Source organism: Penaeus monodon, chromosome 36 (genome assembly GCF_015228065.2).
Source record: "Penaeus monodon isolate SGIC_2016 chromosome 36, NSTDA_Pmon_1, whole genome shotgun sequence".
Lineage (NCBI taxonomy): Eukaryota > Metazoa > Arthropoda > Malacostraca > Decapoda > Penaeidae > Penaeus > Penaeus monodon.
Genome location: NC_051421.1, coordinates 24,037,064 through 24,049,049, shown reverse-complemented (window position 1 = coordinate 24,049,049; position 11,986 = coordinate 24,037,064). Strand labels below are relative to the sequence as shown.

At 40.3% G+C, this 11,986-nt stretch overlaps 1 protein-coding gene across 1 annotated transcript in view; it reads left to right on the top strand.

Moving 5' to 3' along the window:
* LOC119595880 (40S ribosomal protein S16) overlaps positions 1-3,604 on the top strand; it is a 4,558-nt gene extending 954 nt beyond the window's left edge. The window contains exons 3-5 of the mRNA XM_037945083.1: positions 2,352-2,483; positions 2,768-2,882; positions 3,410-3,604. Of these exons, the coding sequence (XP_037801011.1) occupies positions 2,352-2,483; positions 2,768-2,882; positions 3,410-3,555 (393 nt within the window). The 3' untranslated portion in view covers positions 3,556-3,604. The remainder of the gene's footprint in view (positions 1-2,351; positions 2,484-2,767; positions 2,883-3,409) is intronic.
* The last annotated feature ends 8,382 nt before the right edge of the window (positions 3,605-11,986 follow it).

Below are 11,986 nucleotides of genomic sequence, written 5' to 3'. Positions count from 1 at the left end.
CAACAAAGGCCGGGCTCCCCTCATGGCATAGCCCGGGCGAGGCTAAGCTTCGCATATCGGACTTATCCTTTTGAAACTGCAGTAGCTCAACCTGTTTGACTATTTCTTATGCTCTATGAGAATTGTCCATTTTTAACCCTACTCTATTCATCTTGTGTTGATTCAAGAAATGTTTGCACAGCTGCTACTAACAGTGTAGCAGCAATATACTGTATGAGTAAGTTTCATAGGAATGGATTTATAGTTTGGGTATCTGGTACTGTGAGTGATGCACTCTCCAAAGAAAGTCCAAAAACCAGGCTATTTTCATTATTTTGCAGTAAATAGGAGGCCACTGGAGCTGTACCTGTGTTGCTTATTACTCTATAAGATGGCAATGTCCATTTCCCTCTGTGCATCACTCTCGGAAACATTAACCATAGCTTGTCAAGGAACCATTTATAACAGTACTGGGTAATTGTTGAAGCAACTGTACCTCCAAAACTTTCCCGGTAATATTGCCAACAAAGTTTGGGTCACTGCTAAGAATCAAATATTGCTTTATGAACCAAAATGCTTCTGAAACTGGGACCTTTGTCCTCGGACCCCACTCGATTCCAGTAAACTTGTCCTTTGTGCAGCATTTGTTGCAACCTGTTTTTTTTTAACCTGGCATAGTCTGATTATTTTGTATATTGTCTATTTTTTTCCCCCTCTTTATGACAGTGTGCCAGGGTTTTCCAAATCTGTGTAGTTGGCATTTGTTACTGAGAGCAATGCACCCTCCAGAGATTCCCAAACTAGGCTGTCATGCAAACCCAAAATCCTAATCTAAATTTTCCTACGCTCTGTTTATTCCCGAGACAGGGGGGCAAGCACCCCCCCCCTTTATTAGCACTTTGTGCTAAAGTACAGAAGATGGACAATCAGTACTCTGGCTGTGAGGGTGTTGTTGGACTTGCTCTCTGAGTAGTGATATGCAGTGTTTATTTGAGGGCACAGCTATGCCTGTGTTGTTTTTTCCTTGTGCTCTATAAGATGGCAGTGGTGATTTCCCTCTAGCTCTGTGTTGCTCTCAGTAACATTAACCATGTGGCCATTATGTAAATATATACCCAATATTGGTGGTAGTTGCAAGGTGTCAACTGTGATATCTATGACCACATCTGTCGTCATTTAGGTAAAAGTAGCATACTTCTATGAATATTCTGGCAAGTTAGAACTTTAAGACCTTGGTTAGAGTAATATGGCCTTACTCTGAGGGGAACTGTCACTTTATAAACCATTACCAAAATTTTTATTTTGATGTCTAGACCTTTTAATTGTAAGATGACATTGATAATTAATAGTATATTTGGAAGAGGAAACTTGGAGAGTAAAAAGACAGGATCTGACTATGGAAAAGGCCATAGTACCAGAATTATTGCTATACGTAAGAGGCAGCTAAGAACATGTCTGTATAATTAGCTTAGTGGGGCAAGGGTTTACAAGGGAAATGAGGGTATGGGTATGAGAGAACTTGCCAAATGCTAGATTTACCATAGGAATGCTTTGGGGTGTTCAGTCTGAGTATATAGCCAGCCCTTGACCCTCTCTGAGGAATAATTGTATGAATGGCAGAGCAAATTAAAGTTTACAGATCTACATATCAAGCAATCTAATGACTCTTAACACTTTATACACTATGGTTAACAAACCACCTTTGTTTTTGACAAGATAAAGCTTGTTACACATAAATACTTATTGTTAATAACAATGAGCCAGCATGATGCACTGCTATTGTTAAATGATTATAGTAAGTTTTCCTGAGATTGGTGACATGGTCCAGTGATGTAATTTTTTTGTATTTTCAAATTTTAGATGGACGTTGTTTGAATACATAGCTAAACAATGCAAAAATGTATTTATTTCTTATTGATATGTAGATTTTTTGAGTACAGATAAAACTGTTTTTGATTTAATATTTGAATGACTAACAGGTGTATAATATATCCTTACAGCATCAGTAGAATATTAAATTGTTAAATGTTAATGGACATGTGTAGATAATTTTTGTTCAATCATGTTATGAGATTTAAGTTCTTGCATTTTGAATTGGTCACAATGGAAATTTAGACATGGCAGAGGAGAAATATTGCGTTTTCTATATGAATTTTGTCAAACTTTTATTCCTCGGTGACTTAAATTTGTAAAGAAGTCGCAAGATAATCTTGTTTGTTACAAGTCTTTTTTTAGCCATTTGTTTTAATTGTATAAGTGTTTATAGTTGTATACTTGCAAAATGTCTATTTGTGTTGCTTATCTTGGTTTTGAGTTAATCTAAATTTTTTCAAAATTCTAGGTTTTTGGTAAATGTCTACTTTTCCCCACAGAAAACTGCCACTGCTGTTGCTCACTGCAAGCGCGGAAATGGCTTGATCAAGGTCAATGGCCGCCCATTGGAGCTTGTGGAGCCAAGGACTCTGCAGTACAAGCTGTTGGAGCCTGTCCTTCTCTTAGGCAAGGTAAATATGCATAAGTCATCTATTACAAAAAAAAAAAATTCTCCCCAAAGGATTATCATAATACAAATAGTTTAGATATGAAAATATTAACCCATTAGTGCTGGGTAATTGTACTTTATTTTTTTACACATGGGTCAACGAGTGCATAGTTGCCAAGGTATTATTAAGCAAAATTTACAGATTTATAGCAGTAGTCATAGTATGTCTACATGTCCTTCTGGAATCTACCATAGACTTTCCTAATCTAGAATGGGCTTTTATTTTATATTTGTCTTTAATTTCAGAAACGCTTCTCCAAAGTAACCATCCGTGTCCGTGTAAAGGGTGGTGGACACACCTCTCAAGTCTATGCTATCCGCCAGGCCATATCCAAGTCTCTGGTTGCTTATTATCAGAAGTGTAAGTAGTTTGTATTATTAAATTTTTAATTTAAGTGTAGAGATGATGGCAAACAGTTAAAAAAAAAAAAAAAAGGGCTACTCAACTGGCCCACGGTCCCTATCCAGACCTGAGTGTTGTAGTGGGATCCAAGGCTCCAGGAGGAGAAAAGTATAATTAAATAGAATGCAGGTCCTGGCAATGGATTCTTGAAAATTCTCCATTTCAACTGTTTTTGAGAGAATATCCTAGTCTTGTATTATATATTGTAGAATCATATGGGAACACTATAGAGTACTCAGATGTCCCATGATATATCATTACTGTAAGAAAATAAGTACAAAAGATATACCTTTTAGTTAAATATTTTAGAAATTGCATATCAACATTTTTGATAACCAAGGCCATGAAACTGAAATTGCAGTGTTACTGGATTCTGTGTACAAGCTGGTATTTTGCAAAGGCCAAATTGCTCAATTTAAAAATTATATTATGGAATATGGTATCATTAAATAGAATTTTTTTTATATAGTACTTATCTTTTCCAGTTGTTGATGAAGCCTCCAAGAAAGAAATCAAGAACATCTTGATAAACTATGACAGATCACTCTTGGTTGCTGATCCTAGGCGTTGCGAGTCCAAGAAGTTCGGAGGTCCTGGAGCCCGTGCCCGCTACCAGAAGTCCTACCGTTAAATTTGTTTTTATTTTATTTGGATTCTGCAATAAACCTAAGGACAAGTTCTAATGTTTATCCTTCAACATTAAAGATATTACTGTTAATCCCTATTATAGGTAAAATTAATTACAAATTGCTGGGGTTCCACAAAGTAATTTATAACTGCAGGCCTAACTCCAGAGTTTGTCCAGATCATTACCCTGCAGATGACTAAGCATACTATATAAGTATTGTTATAGTTTACTTTATGCAAAGTAATGGCGTTTCATTTTTTGGTGATCAAATGTGCTTTATACACTTTTTTTCACTAAGCAAGAAAGGTAAGGCTTGCTTTGCCAGGCTACTTGAGAAAGAACGAGCTTGGAATTAAAAGTTTTTCTGTGAGCAGCAAAAATTCACCTATAATAATTATTTCATTTACTTTCGAATTTGACATGAAAATGGTACTATGCCTGATTTAATCATCCTTGAAATAAAGACGACTATTTTCAACATCAGAAACTAAACTCGGATGAAATGGATAAATTTAATAAATTTTGAGAGCAGTCTTGAAAGACTAACTGGACATGATATTTTTTGTTAGTAATCACTGTCCATCAAAATGGATGAAAATTGGTCCACTTTCATAATATGAACTAATGTATAAATGGTTTTAAATCCTGGCCTCATTGAATACTATATTTCCAATGAAGTAGCTGAGCTGCATTAACCTCGCTTAAAGACCTATCTACACAGGCAGGCATGATTGGCAGGTAAGCAAAGGTGACGTCACAAAGAAACAAGGAAATTACTTGCTTACTGATAGCCCCCCCCCCCCCCCCAATCCCTTGCTCGTTGTTGTGGGAGTCTTGGGAAGGACATTTGGGTCCAGTGTAGGGGTTCCAACCCCTTCCTCAGCTTGTGCCTCAGCAAATTTTGCATTTTTTTTTTCCTCTCCCCTTCCCCTTTCCTTCTCTCCATCTCTTTTTATCCACTTATACTAGGTGCTAACTCATCTTTACACTTTTTGCCACAATACTTTTATCATAATGCTATTATTTCAAGCCCCACCCTATTGCTGTATTTTAAATGTCAATAATGACCTTAGATGTAGATACGCCAAATATTCAATTAAAATACGTACCCACCAATACCTGTGTAGGCAGGCCTTATTAAAAACTTGCTTTTGTGATGGAAATGAATATGATTTTAGAGAAGTATAAATGTGTCACAGTATCTAAAGAACATCTGAAGGTCAGAAAATGAATAGATGATCTGAAAGACAAAACAAATGTGTTATTGGACTATCAGAATTTAATCAAGCATTTTTATTTAATACCTCAAAATGATTTTAGTGTAGAAGATATGTATAAGCTTTGAAAATGTGAAACGCTAAAGTCCCATTCTGGATGCTAACCATTTCACACCCCTAATCTCTTGCTAGTTGTTGTGGGGAGCTTAGGAGACGGGGACTCCTGCCTTGGTCATCGGCCCTCCCCTTGACTAATTTTGCATGGTCTTTTCTTCTCCTTTCCATTTCCTTTTCTTCATCCCCTTGTTCTGTCCACTTATCCTAATTGTTAAACTAATTTTTACCCTTTTCGTCACAATACTTTTATAATGCTCCCTACTCTCTTAACTCCTTCCTCTTCCAACAACCTTTACCTTATACTATACCCCATCAGCCCCCCCCCCCCTCTACCCTTTTCACTACCATACTACCCACTAGTACTGTTCAACCTGTAACTTTACTATAATCATTAACTCATTCCTGAACCTTTTCGCTACTCTACTTTACCATAGTGCTATATGAACTTTGTTGTCATATAGCACTTCCTTACTTGGCGGCTTTGACCCCAAGCCTCACACAATCATATTTTTTTTAATATGCTGCTAATAACCTTAGATGTTTCTGTTTTGGGGGTGGAGGGCAAATTACCACAAGTGTATACCCCCACAATCCCTTGCCCGTTGTTGTCGTGGGGGGGCCTTAGGAGGCGGAGACTGGGACCCAATGATGGGGAACTCCCCAACCTTGGGACTCAGCCCTCGACTCAACAAATTTTGCATGGTCTTTTTTTTCCTTCCCACTTTTCGTTTCTGTCCCTTCACCAAACCCTTCTGCTATCCACCTCCTAAGGTGTGAGAGCCGTGCTGAAAGGATGAAAGGCTGACTTTGTGTCAGTCCTGAACGGCCTGAGGGAGCCATGGGCACGGTATTCCCCTGATTTAGTACCTAGCCCTTACCCCTCAATGGGACCCTGAGGGGTGGATTGTTTTTATCCCCAAAATAATCCAGGCTTACCATGGCCAGTAATGAAAACCTATCCCTACTATTAGGGGCAATGAGGCTTGCCCCTTTATCAAATAGCCCCAACGAAGTAAACCCACCCGATTCCCTGACCCCAGGCTCTCCTTTGACCACGGCTCCTCAACCCTTAAGGAACATTTCCACTCTCCCAGCATGCTCAACTTCAACACCTCTCTCCCCACAACCTCCAACATCAACCACCCCATCCTCCCTTATTAATACCTTAAGCCTTATTGCCCACTTCTCCATAACACTACCTCCCTCAACACTACTCCATCTTCGTCACGCCCCCGCCCTTCTACTACCCCTATCTCTACAACAATCTTGAATACTCTCTTTAGCGCAGCCAAATGGGACCGATTTTTCGTGATCCCTCCCACAGCTCCCTACTCTGACAACACCCTTCTCTTCCAACAATGTCTCCAAAAACAAGTAGGTAAAGTCTCTTTCCGTAGCCGACCCGACCGCTCCCGTCTTGTCACAGTAACATCCGAAAACCAAGCTATAGCATTAACAAAACTGACCTATATGGTAACCCCATCCAACCCTCAATACTTGCACCGGAACAGTTTCAATCTCCCCAGCAAACTGCCCAATCTATGACAAAGATTGGTCAGATTGTGAAGAAGACCTACTTGCCTGTCTCACAGACTATGATGCAACATCAGTACAAGGCTACTCCATTCCCCCAGAGATCGAAAGAAACCCACTAACATAGCCAAAATTACCTTCCGTAGACATGACCTTCCCTTTAACGTCTACATAGGAGGAGAATCCCTCCCTGTTCGTCCATACCAACCCCCTCCACGTCAGTGCCAAAATTGTTGGCGTCTAGGACACCCAGCCAAACATTGCCGTTCCACAGCCAGATGCCCACTATGTGCCCAACCTGGCCATACCCGATCTAACTGCTCTGCACAATCACGCACATGTGCCAACTGTGGCGGCCCCCATAATGTATTTTATAGGGCTGTCCCACCTACAAATTTGAGTCTGAGGTAGCAACTCTCAGATTCAAACTTGGACTCACACTACGTGAAGCCAGACAGGAAGCACGTCGACGTGGTTTCTCTTTTACTCCTTACTCCAGTAATACTGCTCATTCTACCAATTCTCCTAAACCCACCCACCCTACATCTAACTCCCCCTCTTCTACCTCCTACCTTCCCCAGTCAAACTCTTTTGCCATCCTAAACCCAGACACTCCAATCTCAACCCCAACACCTTCCCCTCTCCCCCTCGCACTACCCCGTAACAAGACAAACGTTCCACCCCCTCTTCCCCTACCACACAATCACCTCCACCTTCCTTTGCCCCTATGCTTGAGACACCAGTCCTCTCTTCCCCCCCTCACAAGAAATCCTTTATCCCCCAAAACTCCCCAACCAACTCCTCAGAAGAAACTATTGAAAATATTCAAGATTACTTAATGAAAACTGACACTCAACCTCCAAATCCTACAACTGCTCCTTCCACACTCCAAGTAACTGCTGATATCCATCCTCCTCCTAATGATATCCCCCCTACACCCTATCCTCCTAACCCCTCCCAACACAGCCCATCCCCCCCGAACCCGAACCCAACCCCGCCCACATTAACCCTCCCACCATCCCCTCTATCCCTTCCACTCCCTCCTGGATACACACGTGAATCCCTTATGTCACAAGTATCCCCTTCCACAGACCCTCCATCTCCTAATACCCCTCCTAGTAGAACACCAACTCCCACACCTCTCCCATCTCAGACCTCTCGGTCCTTATCCCACCCTCTAGCTGCTTCCCCCTCAAAATCTCCAACACGTACTACAATCTATATCACTAAAGTATAACTATCCTTCATTGGAATATTCGCGGTTTCCGCTCCCACAGACCTGACCTTTGTCATATCCTTTCCTCTTATAACCCATCTATTGTATGCCTTCAAGAGACCTTTCTTACACATCCTCCAACATGTCTCGTCCATACTTACCCCTAGTTTCCCCCACCTATCCTCCCTTCACCGACCTATTAGACATCCTTACAGAATCCCACACTCTCTGCTTCAACAACCTATTCTCTTTCCTCAAACGCATACATATCCTTCGTCTAATCTAACTCCTTACCACACCCAACCCTAACCCTTTCACTCACCAATTCCTTTGCCCAACTTAGACAACTAATCACTAACTCAACCACCCTTCCCTAACATTAACTATAGTGCTACATGACCTTAGATGTCTAGCACATTTATCTTGCTTTTAACCATTAACCATTAACCACAAGTGTATCAAGGTGGATCTGTTGAATCTACCCCCCCCCCCCCCATCCTTTGCTTTTTGTTGTCATGTGGAGCTTGGGAGACGGAGACTGAAGCCAAAGCTGGGGATCACCACTATCTTGGACCTCGGCCCTTGCCACAACTATTTTACATGGTCTTTTCTTCCCCCCCTTTCCTTTTGCTTCTATTCATCCCCTTCTTCTGTCCACTTATCTGAAATGTTAACTCATAACCTTATCAGCACAATACTCTGGGGACTGCTTGATCTGGTAACAAATATCCACTCACCGGCCATTGCCTGACGGCTGTGGCTCGATCGTCTTGATGGGGCCTGAGAAACTTGATGAATGCAGGATGAATAGACTTGAATCAAGATATTAAAAATGTTTTTGTTTTCAGTGTTCAATGTTTTTACATTGTGTTGCATACTAAACAGAAATTCATAACTATTACTCCTGATGTCATTAATTTTTGTTTGTTTTAAACATATCTTATCTTTAGAGAAGATGCTATTTATTAAATATAATTTTACACAGAAGGCAAGCTTAATGGGGAAATGTAAAAAGGGTGGGGGTATGGGGTAATATGTTTCAGAATTTTATTTCATGACCATACCCTTCATATGCCAGTAGCTGTCTATTTAAATGAGCTATGTGTTATATTTAAAAAAATATAATATTTTGAATGAATTACGAAGCTAGTATTCACTGATGTTTGTCCCGTCAATAAGATCTGAATTATACAATATATGACTAGACTGATTTTAGAAAATACTGAAAATCTGAAATAATGCATTGTAGGGTTATTGTTGTCATGTTAGTCTATTTGTTCTTTTTGAACAAAACCACTAATAGTTTCTTTTCATTGCAAAATCAGTTCTACTTTAGTAATTTGAAATCCTTTTTCCCCCATATTTTTTGTAATCATCAGGCCGCTTTTCTGCTGCATTTTACTCCTTAGATCCCATCCTTTTTCTTGCCAGAAGTTCCTTCCCTGGCTAGTACCTTCCTCCTATATTTGCTCCTGTTTCCCCTGATACATCCAAATCAGACGCTCCCCTTTCTGCCCTTCTAACTCATTTTCTCGACCATGCCTTTGCTCAGTCCTCCAGTACACATATAAATGGGTCTAAATCTGTCTGTGCTGCTGGATTTGCTATAATCATTCCTACCCGTACTTTCAACTTTCTACTTCCACATGAATCCAGCATTCTTACAACAGAATTTTATGAGATCCTCTTCCGGTCAACATACTTATCTTCTCTCCCTTTCTCATCCATCACAATCTTTACTGATTCCAGAAACTCATTATCTTACGATCTGTACAGCCAGTGAACCCACTTACCCGCAAGATTCAGGATTAGTTGTTCATTCTATCCACACGACAAAACCATTAGTTTTTGCTAGATACCATGTTGGAATCCCAGGCCATGCCTTGGCATGCTATGCTACCTTGTCCACATCCAATCAACTCAGATTTTCACACACACCAGCCACTGACTATTATTCTCATTTCAAAACCTTCCTCTTTACCCACTGGCAATGTATCAGGTCTGACCTTACCACTAATAAATTACATACTATAGAAACCTCCATCTCACCTTGGTCAGTTCCATTCCATCAGAATAGATGCTGGAAAAGTGCTCTTGCCTTGACTACATATTGGTCACACTTGCCTCACGCACTCTTATCTCATATCACATTCTAATCCACCTGTATTCTCTTCATGCAATGTTCCCCACACGATTTGTTATCCTGTCTTCGCTTTACTACAACCTGTATCTCGACCTTTCCATATTTGTCCTCTCTTCCTCAGCCTTCCAACCTGTTGAACTTCCTTTCGGAATCCCCTAACTTTTCCTTCAAGTGTTTTCCTTCCTCAGACACGTAAATATTACCCGTTTGATCTAATCGTTCTTTACACATAACCCCATTCTCCTTTATTTAACTATTTACTGGAAAAAAAACCCTCGCATCAACATCTAAGGTCATTAGTGACGTATTCAAAATATAGTGATAGGGCGGAACTTGGTTGCGAAGCCCCCATGGTAAGGAAGCTTTTTGATTCAATAAGGCAATGTTTGTGGATTTCCCAAATGGTTAATGGTCAAAACAAATAAATGTACCAGGCATAAAAGGTCATATAGCATTATGATGAAGTATTGTGTCGATAATGGTAAAAGTGAGCTATCGATTAGGATACGAGGACATAAGAAGGGGATGAAGGAGAGGAGGAAAATGAATGGGAGAGAAGAGACCCTGCAAATTTAGTTGATGCGAGAGCTGAGGACCTAAGGGGGGGTTGGGCCTCAGACTCCTAATCCCCCCATCCCCCAACAAAAACGAACAAGGGACTTAGGGGTGGCTTTCCCCTTTAACAACCTTTACCTTATATGTACCCCGTCAGTCCCCCCTCTCTACCCTTTTCATTACCATACTTGTTTAAAAAAATTCTGCTGCGTCATCATCTAAGGTGGCGTATCCAAAATATAGTGATGAGATGGAGGGAATCCCCCTGATAAGACGTTTTTATTTTGTTCACAATGTGATATTTGTGGATTTCCAGAATGGTCAAAACAAACAAATGTGCCAGACACCAAAGGTCACACAGTATTATGACAAAGGATTGTGGCAAAGCTGGTAAATAAGAATTTATGATTTGGATAAGTGGGCAGAATGGATAAAGAAGAGAAGTATATGGAAAGGAGAAGAAAAGACCATGCAAAATTAGTTGAGGCAAGGGTTGAGGCCCAAGGTAAGGGTGATCCCCTACCTTGGGCCTCAGTCTCCACCTTCCAACCCCCCACGGCAACAACGAGCATGGGATTGGGGGGGTTAACTACGATGTCTATTGAAAAATTTCTGTCGCGTCAACATCGAAGATCATTAGCGGTTTATTCAAAACACAGCGATAGGGGCTTGTGGGCAAAGCCTGCACGTAAAAAAAGGGTTCACACGGCGATATTTGTGGATTTCCGGAATAGTCAATGATCAAAACAAACAAATGTGCCAGACGTCAAAGGTCACACAGAATTATGACAAAGTATTGTGGCAAAAAGTGTAAATATGTGTTAACGATTTGGATAAGTGGACAGAAGGAGTTGAAGAAGGGAAGAAGGGGGAGAAGGGACCCTGCAAAAGTAGTTGAGGAGAGGGCTGAGGTGATCCGTACTCCGAGGCACCCACGGCAACAACGAGTAAGGGATTGGGAGGGTTTCAACTACCATACAATTGTATAATGCTGTTTCACCTCTTAACCTTTTACGCTCATTATTAACTCATGTCTACCCTTCCATTACAATACTTAGTGCTATATGACCTTAGATGTCTAGCGCATTAATTTATTCTAACCATTAACTATTCTACTCGTTAGAGTGAGGAACCCTTTTGTGATTACTTCGTCAAATTTAAGTGTTACTTGTCTTGTGCACATTTTGAGTTTGGCAAATTCTGTTAAATTAATTTGATATGGATCATATATTCAGTCAATATCATTTTATTTATTGAAAAATTTCTGCCGCGACATATAAGGTCCTTAGCAGTGTATACAAAATATAACGATATGGTGGGGCTTGGAGGCAAAGTCCAACGTAAGAAAGTTTCTTGGTTCACAAGATGTTTCTGGATTTCCAGAATGGTTAATGGTCAAAACAAACACATGTGTTAGACATCAAAGGTCACACAACATAATGAGAAGTATTGTAGCGAAAAGGGTAAATATTAGTTAACGATTTGGATAAGTAAACAGAAGGGGATGCAGAAGAGAAAGAAAAGTTAAAAGGGAGAAGAAAAGACGCTGCAAAATTAGTTGAGACAAGGTCTGAGGTCCAAGGTTGGGGGGATCTCTATACTGGGCCTCCCACGAGCAAAGGGTTGGGGGTTATTTATTTTATTTAATGAATA